General features: G+C 31.7%; 1 protein-coding gene across 1 annotated transcript in view; it reads right to left on the bottom strand.

Moving 5' to 3' along the window:
• Positions 1-13753: 13753 nt before the first annotated feature.
• Positions 13754-15485, bottom strand: part of LOC134689680 (polyadenylate-binding protein 1A-like) — a 33353-nt gene continuing 31621 nt past the window's right edge. Inside the window, exons 7-8 of the mRNA XM_063549646.1 lie at positions 14191-14486; positions 13754-13816 (exon numbers count right to left, since the gene is read on the bottom strand). Coding sequence (XP_063405716.1) covers positions 13754-13816; positions 14191-14486 — 359 coding nt within the window. The remainder of the gene's footprint in view (positions 13817-14190; positions 14487-15485) is intronic.

Below are 15485 nucleotides of genomic sequence, written 5' to 3'. Positions count from 1 at the left end.
CATGTGTAAAGTTTTAAGCAATAATCATAAATCGATTTTGAGATATGGCGCGACATGTAAAAAAAACCTCCCCCTTTTTTTTACAAAATACTCAATAACTCAAAAATGAAATTTTGAATCATCACCAAAAAGTATACAGATATTAAGAGATATATAATTAAGAAGTGTTTAAAGATTGTTTTAAGCCATAATCAAGAATCGTTTTTGAGATACAGTGCGACGTGTGAAAAAAACACACCCCTGTTTTAGTTACAAAGTGCCGTAAATCAAAAAGTTTAAATCTAATTTTCACCAAAAAGTATACAGATCATTTGACCATCATAAGAAACAACTATATTAAGTTTCATGAAATTTGGAGAAGTCGTTCTCAAGTTACGGTGCGACATGTTTACGCCAGACAGACAGACGGACAGACTGACGGACAGACAGACGGACACCGGACATGTGTATACCATAATACGTCCCGTCAAAATTTTGACGGGCGTATAAAAAACCAGTTGTTGGCATGACACGGGTTATGTTCTTCTCAGATATATTATGATGGTATGATACTAAACCCCTAACGAGAAGGATTGTGCCTGATATTCATATGATGAAATCATAATCTTTCAATCAGTTTAATTGAAGTCTGGAGCTGGCATGTCAGTCAACTGCTAGTAGTCTGTTGTTATTTATGTATTATTGTCATTTTGCTTATTTTCGTTGGTTACTTCTTCTGACATCAGACTCGGACTTCTCTTGAACTGAATTTTAATGTGCGTATTGTTATGCGTTTACTTTTCTACATTGGCTAGAGGTATAGGAGGAGGGTTGAGATCTCATAAACATGTTTAACCCCGCCGCATTTTTACGCCTTTCCCAAGTCAGGAGCCTCTGGCCTTTGTTAGTCTTGAATTATTTCAATTTTAGTTTCGTGTGTACAATTTGGAGTATGGCGTTCATTATCACTGAACAAGTATATATTTGTTTAGGGGCCAGCTGAAGGACGCCTCGGGTGCGGGAATTTCCCGCTTCATTGAAGACCTGATGGTAACCTTCTGCTGTTGTTTTTTTTCTATGGTCGGGTTGTTGTCTCTTGGACATATTCCCCATTTCCATTCTCAATTTTATCGATCAATTCAAAGAGCATATGACATTGGACATACATGTGGTCATAGATATAGGAAGATGTGGTGTGAGTGCCAATGATACAACTCTCCATCCAAATAACAATTTAAAAATTAAACCATTATAGGTTAAAGTACGGCCTTCAACACGGAGCCTTGGCTCACACCGAACAACAAGCTATAAAGGGCCCCAAAATTACTAGTGTAAAACCATTCAAACGGGAAAACCAACGGTCTAATCTATATAAACAAAACGAGAAACGAGAAACACGTATATATTACATAAACAAACGACAACTACTGTACATCAGATTCCTGACTTAGGACAGGTGCATACCTCTTTTAAGATTTATTACAATGTCACTTCAAACCCATAATTGAGAGTTTTCCGTTCATTATACATTTCAAACATTTGTTATTTGAGCATTTGCATGTAGATGGTTTACAAGTTAGCATTTACAAACATTGTGACATTTATGTTCTCTGTAAATAACTGGATTTAAACTCAAATAAATACTTAATAAAATACTGAATTAAATATATAATCGGCGCATGCGCAAAATGGAGAATACATATCAATTTTGACTTTGTCATGGTATCGAATTATTACCACATCTACATGCCGCGTCACATAGTTGTTGGTCAATTAATGTTAAATTAAGGAGATGTGTTTTGATGACAATGAAACACATTCCCACCAAAGTGAATAAAGTGGATGTAGGCATTTATCAAGTTATAAAAAGAAAGACACTAACCTCATTTTCAGTTACAGAGGTTATTGATCGAGGCTGTGAAGAATCTCGTTGATCCCAATTACAGGACTTAAGTTTAAGAATATCTTTGATCGACGATTTCGTTGCCCTGAAAAATTGAAGTATGTCAAATTATTACTGCTCTAGAAAAAACAAAACTAAAATATGATGTTTTTGTAATAACGGAAATGTTTTTTAAGATTACAAAATAAATGTATTGTTAAAAATAGTTCGCAGTCTTTAAAACTATTTCAAAACTTACTGATTTAAATGATCATGTAATTCCAACTGGCTAAGCCGTGAGTAAACCTCACTAAAATTTCCCTCCTCTGGTCTATTTAAATTAGCTGTTTCGTCTATCACAGCTCCAGCTTTCTGAAATTCAAAATATTCTTGCATATGTGTTATACCTCCAGTCAATGAGTCGTTTTATTCGTAATTGGAATTAAATTGTGGCAGATGTTGTTTAATTAGACGTTTAACTAATATTGAAAAAGCTAGTATTTGTAAATTGCTGTGCCTTACTCTGATTAGAAAATATGCATTGAACTGAGACCTTAACGAATCTTTTCACATTATGAACAACTTACAGTGTTGACATTTTTGTATTTTTCGTATTATCAACAAAATAAAAATTAATAAATACCTTCAATACTTCTATAGCACATGTAACAGTTTCATTTGTTGAATGTTTAAGAAGAACTAGCAGCAAGTCTCTGGTTGCAAATCTTAAAACAGGTACTTTTTGTACACCACTGCCAGTAGAATTCTGAAAATGATTTAAGCAATACATATAAATAAAGGTAACACTAGTATCCTGCTGTTCAAAAGTCATAAATCGATTGAGAGAAAACAAATCCGGGTTATAACCTCAAACCGAGACAAAAAACAGAACACTGATGTACAACAAAAACAAACAACAATGCAACAACCATAGAAACGTACTATTTGATTACAACTGTCATATTCCTGACTTGGTACAAGATTTACAAAACAATGTTTATAGTTGTTAAAATGTTAAAAAATTCATTAAAACTTAGTAAGAGACAAAACAAATGAAAATGAAAAAAGATCCAATGTGCAGTGGAAACAGCAATGTACTAATCAGACCCGAAAAAATATTTTAATGATCGATGTTAATCTATTGATCAATAGTACTTAATAAAATCATTCAAGTTATATGTTGAATTTGTTTGCAAGCACATAAGAATGGCAGTAGGATCAGTAGAAAAACTATTAGTCAAATTATTGGAAATATCTTTAACAGATTTAATCAAAATATGATTAGCTATCACTCATGCAAAGCATTTGCTTATGGTATTTTCAACATTACAGATAGATATATTAAACAAGTGAACCATGAAAATGGGATGAACCATGAAAATAAGACGCGGGACAATGAACATATGACAGACTGACATGTCATAACATTTAGCATCTACATGTATTTACAAATTATGAAGCATTCATTTATTTTACCGTTTAAAAGATTAAGCGTTAAAACAATTTGTATCCGCAGGCATCGTCGCCATTATTGTAATAGCAAAAGGAGGTTTGATTTTTCTCTTTTGTTAATGGAGAAGGAATCAGTTATAACATGAACGACGGACTATATTGGTACAGCGCTTATGATGATCATGAGGTTTGAAATTTACATCCTTCAGGTTAAGGTCTCCAAAGGGCACGTGCTTGTTGTTTAATACAAGATTTAACTTGATACGAAAATATATAAATATAAATATATCGTCTAGCTTTTCTGAATATAAGTACGAGAATATCTGTGAAAACAGACCCTCTAAGCAATACCTATAATTATAATAATAATAAATAGCTTTCGTACTTCCAAAACTAAAAATAATTCCACTATAAAAATTGCAAATCTACATAAACGCGGAACTGTGTCCGGGCTTGATATCAACGTTTCCCTTCTTGAAAATTCTTCTTTGCATCTGAAGTTATAAAAATACAATGTCAATAGAATAATTGTTTTTTAATATTTGTTTCTGTGTATTTTTCTATCACATGAGTTGCACATACTCATTTAAACGGGCTTTTAAAGCAAAGGAAACGATGCCTTGTTAATTCACTGCCTTATAATTCAATGATCATGATGATTAATTGTCCTTTCTGTTTCCTTAATTTTTTATTGAATATTATATCAAAACTCTGTGGTAACGTCATGTTCTAATTAACTCATCATGGATACCAGGACTAAATTTTGTGTATACGCCAGACGCGCGTTTCGTCTACAAAAAACTCATCAGTGACGCTCCATTCCAAAAAAAGTTAAAAAGACCAAATAAAGTACTAATTTTCCATTTATTTCTTATCATATTTTTGAATGCCATTTCATTGTTATCTACTTAACTAGAATGTGACTGCTATTCGATATAAAAAAAATAACATAAAGAATTCATCGTGAGACAAATGTCGATGTCATGCTTAAGATCACCCAGATCCAAAAGTATAATATTTCTATATTTTCGTTTATAAACATAAATATAATAAACTGCTATTGTTTTTCAGAGAAGGAAATATAATAAATGCTGTACTTACCTCGTGAAAAAACAATTTCTGAAGTTGGCAAACGCTGGTATTTTACTGATCTTATTAGCTATCACCTTAACAAAGTGTGCACAGGTATGTTGAAAACCTGGTTCAGAAATTGACTGAAACAAATACAAGATATCCCAATGTAGTATACATCCGTTATACACCACTCGAAATGAATGATAAAACTCAAAAAAAATACCAACGGTTATGTTGATAAATAAAACAATTAAATACCATCGTTTCTAGTTTCAGTTAGCTAATATGTAGTTTGTCATCTTGCACTGACACTGCAATGGAATGTGCTGATCCGAGTATGAATCTATTGTATGTCTGTAATTAGTTCATTTATGGGAATCTTCAATATTGTCAAAAAACGTTTGTTTCATTAGATAATATCTGTTAATATTTGCAGCATTTTTTTTTTAATCCTGACGTAAACATCTGTGTGTTGTCTGCAGGTATGGTGGGAGTGAATCATTTAATTTAAACACATTTATTTCTGGTGGATTGGTTAACAAGTTATTGCAATCTATATATCAATCCCTTCCCTACTTTGCTTATTCGAGTGCTGCCTTGTAGATCATTTCAACAGTAGTTTTATGCAACAGATCCTAAGTAATAATGTCTGCTCCCATGAACTCGCAATTCGATTGCAAACTCAAATATCTGACATCAAGCATTTGACAGAAATTTCGACCCTCTATTCATTTCTCACACTAGATAAAAGTTAATTTTGATAAAATATGTGTTGCATTCATCCAAATGTTCAAGTAGTTTTTCATTTGATATTTTTCGGCTCGAGCATAACACAAGAGCAATTTATTGTCATAGAGGCGAAGGATATTACCGGGACATTCAAACACTAAAGTCGAAAATATTGACACCAATATGGCCAACAAAGAGACGACAAACCGGCAAATAAACGTCACTGGTATACAGATTCTAATTCAAATGTGCAACCCGTCGTTTTGCTTATGTTAGTATAAATCCGATAATAGTTCTAGTAGAATGGTTATATTCGGAGGAAAGAAGATGCATCTTGTGTAGAGAAAAGGGTACTGTTAATTATTGTATTAGTAAAAACGGTGAATACGTTGCACAAACAAACTCGAAATGAAATCAAATCAATTTGATGTATGCGAACTTTTGCACATGTTTTGTGGATATGCATCTTCGTTTAACATTAAGATAAGTCCTACCACGGACCTTTGAGAAAGTTCAGTTCGATAACTTGACATGATTAGAAAAAGTTATTAAAGTTATTATGTGTCTATTCTAGGACTTCTTAAACTAAACGTAAAATCATGATTTTTTTATCTTTTCTGGTGCAATGATTTTTCATCTTGGTAGTAAAGTTTTGAAATTACTCTCAATTCGATTTTCAATGATCAGACATTGGCTCATATGTTATCAATTATCATTTCTACTCGGACAGGATCGTCGTAATCTCTTGTGTAACATAATCCTTCAACTTGAGCTTCATGGCATAAAACTATTAAATTTCAACATTCGAAATTTTGTTGTGAAAACCTTTATTATAGAATAGTATTGCCGTTCTCATCTTTATCATAGTCATACACTATGATATTACCAAAGATATTTCGCTTCTTTTTTGTTTGAATACTTCACGAATATATATACTCTTGATTAAACATTTGGGTTTTAAACATTTTTGAAATATTACCAAAATATTTGCCACCATTTCTTATCTAAATATGAATTATTTTCATAAAATGACAACTATCTACTCAACGGGTTCTTATATCCATTCAAAAACAGCTTTTTGTTATTTCAAACCAAAGAAGCAACAAATGGCACATAACCCGTTCCATTCAATTTATTACAAAATATTGCATTGCGTACCTCATTCAAAGATATATTTCATACATCCTTTATAAGAATTCGTTGATAATTCCAGTTTCTCTCATTTTTGTGCTTTTTTCACATTTCTTGAGCGGTGTGAAAAAAATATCCTCACTAGTGAAATATGTATTCTCGGCAAATGATAAGTCGGATTAGACTCCGAATTTTCCTGGCTTTAATTGCATTTTCTTATTGTGACGTCATGAAAAAAGGCGACCATGCCTGATGACGTCGCATATAAAGAACATGAATATTATTCAAATTGTAGAATATTTGTTGAGGAAAGGAATTGAATGGATATAAATGCAAGGTAGGAGGTTCAAGAATAAAATTATAACTATATAAAAGTTCAGATTATTCATTTAAACAACGAATACAAAATCAGAAACATGTAAAACAGTTTCAAGCATATTATATGTACACTAAAGTAATTACTTTAACTTTATGAGCCGTTCTCGTAAAAATGGGGTGAAAGCCAATTATCGAAATATACGCTATGAGATTGAAAAAGATTTGAACTCAAACGAAAATAGAACTTTAAAAATTTACGGGAGCCGCATGATCATAAGGTAGAACGGCAACTGTGGTTGTAAAAGTAGAACAAGGTTTGCAGAAAATATAATGTGAACATGTAAGGTATTTGACTGATAGTGTGACAACCTTACAGTACCATAACTCATTTTTAAAACTCGCATATAAAGAACACAACTTTCTGAGTATCTTGGAAAAAGAAGAAAAAAATCATGAGAAAAAGATTCCGACACAATTACTCGTGTATTACGATTTTTCTCCACTCTCCACTCTCCACTCTCCACCCTCAACAGTGAACTTTTAATTAAATAATAAAAGGAATAGGTCCAGTAAGACCCCTTTTAAGCCCCAAAATATAGCAGTTTTACAAATTGTTAAAATGTAAACTATCAGTTTTAGCATTTTAATTAAATTACTGAAATCTTCACAATTTTACATTTTTTAAGTTAAATTACTGAAATCTTCACAATTTTAGTATAGTTAAATTTTAGACGGTTTCCGACTTAAATGAAATTGGCCGCATTTGTGTTCATTCTTAACCTTGAAATGTAAGTTATATTTGATAATAATACATAACATATACAAAGGTTGAAGATAAACACGTATGCGGCCACTTTCATTTTTTTTAATAGGAGCGTTTTTAATGACTAAATCAGTTAAAATTGTTCACATAAACTAATTGAATCAACTGAAATAGACACTAAAGGATGTTTGCAGCTCAGTTTCAAAAGCAATAGCTTTTCATAAAACTAGTGTGTATTGATGAATAAATCGAGGAATCAAAAATGCAAAAAAAAATTATAAAGGGCAATGTGCTTGTTCTCGAGATATAAGCCATTGGAACTTTGGCGGGAAAATGTTTTCTCTTGATTTTTCATAGCTTTATCATTGATCAGTTAAAGTTCTCAAATACTATTAAAAAAAAGTTGTATAAGACTTTAACAAATCATTTATAATAAAACATTTATAAAAAGAAAAATGGGGGTTCATTTTTTAAGGCATTCAAATGGATAAAACCAGAGGATTACGAAAATCTGACAAAAAATCGAAAACATGACTAGCAGACATCCTTAAGTGTTTAAAAAGTCTCAAAAAACTTTCGTCAGATGGACCTGAAATTTGAGGCTAAAATCGGCCCTTACCGGACCTACTCCTTCATATGTCTCGCGTGGTGATATATCAAAACACATATATATATATATGTATCTATATTTCTTCTTCATTCCCTATTTCATTAATCTTAATAACATTCCTTATATGTGTGAATTATCCATTTTGCATCATTAAGTTGTGGTTTCAAGTATGCTCTGGTAACTGTGCTTTATGGAAATTAATGGAAATATCCATTTTGTAACATCAGTATGCACGACCGAAAAGGTAGTCATGCCAAATATAATTTATAGAATTGCACCAATGTTGGAGCACATAACTAAACCTCATATATCAGCCACCGATATTTCTGGTGATTGATGGGCTGGAATGCAATATCTTAGGCTTTACGCAAACAATAAATGGCGTTTTTCCTTTAGTAGAAAGTAAATATCTTCGATTACAAAAATAATAAATTAATGTTATTTGTTTATTAGTACCTACCTTCTCAAACAAGGTTGCAATAAACTTTGTTAAAACTTGCTCTTCAGAGCTATATTGTAGCATTTGTACAATTGCATGTGTTGTTTCTTCTACATTGTCTGGTCGTAATGACAGTTCGGATATAATAGCATTAAATGTGAAAATAATATTGTCTCCAGAATATTGGCTACTTAAATCGTCTTTCCTGAAGCCTACTTTTTGATGAAACTCTCCAGAAAAATAATTCTGAAAATGTTGTAAAAGTTGATAATAGTGTATGATTTATAGCTCTCAATTATACAAATCAAAAAAAAAACTGCTGCAATCAAATATATAGTAAGATCAGATTATGTTGACATAGTGGTAAACATGAGAGATGAAAAATTCTTAACTGATCAACTGAATTTGCGGTATGGGTTTTGCTCATTGTTAAAGGCCGTTAAATGACTGTCAATCTCTACACTATTTGTTCTCTGGTGGAAAGATTTGCCTTTATACCACATCTTGTTAAAATTATATAACAGATATAGTATTGTAAATAGTATGATATACATTAGTGTGAAAATATACTGTGACATTTGTTATTATAAAATCACCATTAATACATTTTGCAAAATTATTGAGAAAATAAGTTGGTCTTTTAACACAACTATACTTTTTCCCGACTTTCTATCTTTTAGAAACTGTTCATTCTGCTGAACAAATAAATGCACTAGATGCAAGATTTCGAGTTTGAAATAGTCATTTTTTACTGATCAAATTTAGATCGACTGAATTCACCACAAGAGCATACTTTCAGACTTTCAGACGCGGTTAAATGTATGGTATTTGACTGTTCGGTCTGTCAAGTCATGTGAAGACAAGACATGTTATATGCAATTTTGGTATAGCAATCAATATATTAGTAACACTACATGATGCCCCATTTTATGAAAGATTGATTATTTGCTTTCCAGGTCTTTGCAATAAATTAAGCATATTTCTTCTTTTTTTCAACTTAAACGATTTTGTGAATGTGTATTCATTTAAATTTGTTTACAAAGTTGGTAGGCGAATATCTAAACATCAATCTGTTTTCATCAAAACACAACTTTGTTAATATTAATTACTGCATCCAATCTATTGTGAATTTTAGTACTCGCCTGCTTTGGTGTTACTGAATATCTGCTGTTTTGGTTAGGTCCAGGGGGGTACATTTGTATTCTGTCCGTTTCTGACTCTGTCATGTGGAATGGTTTTGCAGACTGGTCAGTTCTTTGGACATCATCCCTACGGATATTGTCATGACATAGTTGTCTGATTCCAAATGCAGCAGGATTAGTATTTTCAACATGAGAATGGGGCAGATAATGGTATCCTAAACAAATAATAATTTCAGAAGTCATTAATTAATAATAAACAAACATGTCTATAAGAACATTCTCTACATGTTTTTACATACTGATAGTGTATAATCAAATTAGTCTGGGATGAGGTTATATCTTCAGGGCAATTATCATCTTAATCTTTTGAATACAATTTTTTTTTCCTTAATAGGTGTCACAACAAATGAATATACAAGTATTTTGGGAGAAAATATCTTAAGGGTTGAAAGTACTATGGGACGAAAAGAAACGACACAAAAAACGCGCTATAAATGTTTTGCCTTCATAGAGCTTTTCTAAATTTATTTTGATCTAGAAGGCTAAAACAAAAACATCATATAGACAGATTTTAAAAATAAAGAAGTTGACAAGTGATTTGCGAAAACGATTGTTTGAATGATAACCAAATTTATGTGAGGTCCAATTTCCTGGAAACTTAGCTTCTTTCTTTTATCACCTAGAAACACTTACTAAATAAGATAAAATGTATGACTAATCGGTCAACACTGTATCGATTACTATTCGATTGACTTGGGAACTAACATAAACAAAACCAATGCACTATAAAGTTTATGTTTCCGATGCTTTTTTTTTTCTTTTTTGGTTTTTCTTAACTTCACAACCTTGCCAACTCTATTATAGACGTCATGAACATCGTCAAAACATATCAACTTCACTCAATGATGTTAACATTAATCAACGCCTGCCATTTACACCAACAAACGCTAAACGTAAGATATTCTTCACATCGAACAAAGCTTTCTTCTTCATATAACAAATAATTGAAACAAACCTCCTTTCACACCAATACAAACAGCTTTTATCTCGGTAACGCCAGTCAGACTTTCCAAACCAGCATCATCTTTTCTTCATGTGCCAAAATAATTGAAACTTCAACAGAATAACAGACGGACTAGTTGATTATTACTGCTATATTCCTGGGATGATCCTGGTGTTATGGCAAGCCAACACTTACGCTTATATTGCCATGTTAACGTGTTTTTTTACTGTTATTGAATAACTTTTTGCACAGATGATATCAAATATGTTCCGTATGTCGTAACTACAAAACTCTTCCCTTTTCGTGAATGTGACCTACCGAATTAACCTATTTACCGGATTTGTAATAACATAATCAACACGACGGGTGTCACATGTGGAGTAGGATCTGCTAACCCGTCCAAAGAAGATGAGATCACCCCCAGTTTTTAATGGGGTTCGTGTTGCTTAGTATTTAGTTTTCTATGTTCTGGTAAACAAAACCAAATTCCAGCATAAACAAAAGAACATCAACATCGTACTCTCCTTTGCACATGATTACCTTGTTCACACACAAATTGCAGGAATCTATTCATTAACTTTATTCAATGGAAACTGTTTTACAATAATGTATTCCTTTTTCAGTATAAAAGTATTCAGTGGATAAACTTCTTTCTTTTCATGAACCTTTTTAATTCATTAACAATTCATATAAATTATAACTTTGTTCGCAGCTATCATGAATCAAAATGTTTTGAGATTATCAAATCTGCAAATTTTCTTTTTGCGATCTTGGTATCCAGTTTTCTTTATTCTTAAGAGGATGACATAAAAGCCAAATATAGAAGAATTCCTGTATTGTTACTATTTATTGTTTTTCTCAGTAAAATTATATTTCATTTTCAAAGTTTTTTACAACTTAACGATACTTTGATATTATTTGTACAGTATCTAAGCCAACACATTCTACTGCTACATTTTATACATATTTTCCTAATGAGGCTAATTCTAAAAGTATTATTAATGTGATGTTCCTAAAATATAAAAAAGAGACAAAAATGACACAGAAATTAGAGTTTTAGATCACAGTACAGCCTTCAACAAGGAGCAAAGCCCATACCGCAAAGTCAGCTATAAAAGGCTCGGAAAATCACAAATGTAAAACAATTGGAATGAGAAAACTAACGCCCTAATTAAATGTACAAAAATGAACAAAAAAACAAATAAGTAACAAAGCAACAAACGACAACCACTACATAACAGGTTCCAGACTGAGGACAGGCATTTACACCACTGTCCCCCTTCCCCCTAATCAGGACAGTGGTGTAACAGTACTACATAAATTCGAACCATCAAGACCAGTAACAAAAAGTTTAACTTATTAGATGGATGGAAAGAGAAAAACATATAACATGAATACAGATTGGACGTGAACGGGTATTTGTACATCAAAAAGAAATTATAAGTACTGATTTGAGAGTGAATGCAGTTTCTCACAGCTTGTCCAAAGTCAACATCAACTAATAATCAAAATCATGCTTTAAAGGCCACATTATCAGCCTGTACACACCCAAGATTTAATGGATAAAGTATTAAGACGTCATAAACAGTCAGACCTTGTGCAATACAGTGGTCGACAGATTGTAGATCAATTTAATTTACTGCTTACAAAATCAATATCAATAACCAAAACAAAATGTAATATGGGGACGAATATAAAAAAGAAGATGTGGTATGATTGCCAATGAGACAACTATCCACAAAAAGACCAAAATGACACAAACATTAACAACTATAGGTCACCGTACGGCCTTCAACAATGAGCAAAGCCCATACAACATAGTCAGCAAAGTCCCCTATTAGTAGAAAAATTAATAATAAATTAAAAATAACCTGAAATTTTTCCGAAATTTCCATTGTACTAATGAACTCAAAATCGTTGAAAATTTTTTTGTCGCTTTTTTTAATTCCCACATTTTCGCAGAACGTATGAATCTACTTCCCTCTTCCGGTCTCGTTGTAGTGAGACTTTCAGAAGTCTAGTTAAATATAGGAACTAAAGGAACACAATACCAATATTTCATTTTTAATAACTCTTTGTCTTTGATATGAATTAACGTTACCCGATGCATTGCGTTTCTTTCTTTACATTGAAAATGTCGTCATAACTTAAATAACATCACAAGTCAAATCTTTAACAACAGAACCATATATATAATCGGAAACATTAAGGTGTTTCCGTTTCTTGTTTTTAACAAATAAATATTTAAGTTACAAAAAAAGTAATTCATACAGACTTTGTCCCCATTCACAGGTAATGCCTGCTTCATATAAACCTTTTAGAATAAGTATATTTAAAGGCTCGATAAGTTAACCTTTCTAAATTTCCAGGCATGTTAAACAACTTCTCCGTAAAATTACAAATGTACTATCCCGGTGAAATAAGTTATAATCGAACTTCATTTTGATTCATTTATTTTTCTAACTGCTTATCCCTCTTTAAAACATCAGTAGTTGAAATTTGTTACTTTCGTCATACTTTTTTCCGTGTAATGTGTTATTATAAAGCAGGCAGTTATTTAATTTGCTTTTATCATTTTTTTTTCCTTTTTGTTACAAGCTAATTATATCATGTATAATTACCATGTATACTACTAGCTGGTGTTGGTTGTCTTAGTTCTGTTTTCTCTCTCGTTTGTGGCACCTATATAAAGAAAATATTATCATGTTCCTGTGCCAAGGTTGAAATAATAAGCAATACATCAGTAACATGGAATCACATTTTATAAAAGATTGAATGTTTTAAATATCTTGGTAATGGGGTTTTTTTAAACTGTATATCTAAGTACATAGTTTACTTTCTATAACTAAATAATTTCTTGTTTAGTTTTATCTGGATAACCAATTTTGAATAAAGAAAGTTTTTAGTTAGTATCATATCTTGAGATGCATCGTAATTTTTACATTGAATTTTGGTTAAAAATAAAAGTATACTTCGAATTGATGATTTCAGTTCCATAATTGTGAACGTTCCAATTTCATGTAATAAAATTTCAGTTATTTTACTGTAGTGATTGATTATGAAATATATATTTCTCAGACTGATTTCTCATAGCTTATGTTTTCTATTATAATTTCGTTAATATAGAGGGTTGTTGCAAGGAAGATAAAAACGCAAGAGTTCAAAGTGAAAAAGTTGACTTCAAAAATTTTACAAACGCCATCACGAGTTTGTTGACCTTTTTTTCCCGGATTACAACGAATTTGTTTCTATTTTAGTAATCACAACCCTGTTGAGCTTTTTCTTGAATGTGATCTAGAGAATTATAGTTATCACAGAATTTTGGTTCTGAATTGAGTAACGCAACAATTCCACGTGCACAACCGATCTGCTAACATTTCCAGTGCACCTGTTATTTGCCCTGGAATGTGTTGTTTGTATTTTGTTCGTTTTTCGTTTCTTACGGTTGCATGTCGGTTTGTTTTTTTACTTATGAACTGACTATCCATTTAGCATATTGCTCTTCTCATTAGTATGGTTACAATTTCATTACGAACAAAATGATTCGGTTGGATGATTGTTAAATGCAAAAATGTATCTCTATTGAACATATCACCATTAAATACAATAAATATATTTACAACTCCATCTATAACTAATAGGAAAGTAAAAAGTACAAATGAACATACCATGAATTTCAAAACACCTGACCTCTCTTCTTGTAGTAAATTTTGAGTTACAGGGATAGTACTCGACTGATTTACTGGATATCTGCTGACTTGGTTTAGTACTCCACATTGGGTATATATTGGTCCTCTTACTGGTTCTGACGACCTTGGTCTGAAGGATTGTTGTAACGTTTCAAACTGCCCTGTCATTGGACGATTATCCATGTCACTACCAATATTGACATGCCATTGTTGTCCAGCTCCAGTTCTTGTCGGATTGCCTGCTCTAACTAGTGATTGCGGCATATATAGGAATCCTAAATAGATATATTTTCAGATATGACAAATAATTACTGATCTATTTTCTATGAACATATATGTTGCAGCAATTTTTAACATTAACATGTTGATTACATTTTCAATAATCTAAAATGGAACGTGCTGAGGATGCATGTACGGTTTCACACGATCATATTTGATCTATCTTTTAAGTATAACCAAGACAGAACTATGCGTTAACATGTTTTGTTTGATCTTCATGCTCTCTAATTTTTTACTTTCAATAACTGTCTGACAAGTTTAAAGTTAAGCTAGATATAAATCTGTAAAATTACAATACCAAGTCAGGAACATGACTCTTGCTTTTCAATACTTAAAATGTGTGAGTGTTTGATCATGTCAGGTTTTAAAAATTTCCTCTTTTATCCATTTCACTTAGAATTCGTTTTATATATATATATATATATATATAAAAATGTCTAAGAATATAACTAAAACACACTAATTGATACATTAAAAAGTTCTATTAGATGTTAAATAGAAATACGCAATATTTCGCTAAACAAATTAGCTTCATCAGGCGTGTGCATCTCTCAAGGTGAAATCGGATGCATGACAGAAAAATATTTTTGTAGCTTAATCTATACAAGATTTGAGGGATGGGTGTAACATATTAATTCGGTCATAAAATATGTTTGTCGCTACAACTACATGAAGTTGGAATAAAAGTTTAACACATTTATCGATGTTCGATTAATTGTATTAATTTTTATAAATTAATTTGTATGATTTCAAGATAACTATGGTTTTGATTTGCTTTGAAATCTTTTTTCGTCTCTCTCATTGAGTCCATCAGGTTCAAGAGTTCGTAACTGGTGCATCCAAAATCTCTCTCTTTTTTGTCTTCCTTGTGTATCCCAATTTTGATTTTTCTCAATGATTTGAAATGTGATGTTTTCAAAATCATGTCCTGCTCTTAAAAGGTGTCTTGTAATTGGGCAGTTCCTTTCTTTTGTATAAAATGACCGATGGTTATT

This window comes from Mytilus trossulus, chromosome 11, assembly GCF_036588685.1.
Source record: "Mytilus trossulus isolate FHL-02 chromosome 11, PNRI_Mtr1.1.1.hap1, whole genome shotgun sequence".
NCBI classification, from domain to species: domain Eukaryota; kingdom Metazoa; phylum Mollusca; class Bivalvia; order Mytilida; family Mytilidae; genus Mytilus; species Mytilus trossulus.
This window is presented reverse-complemented; position numbering and strand designations above follow the sequence as displayed.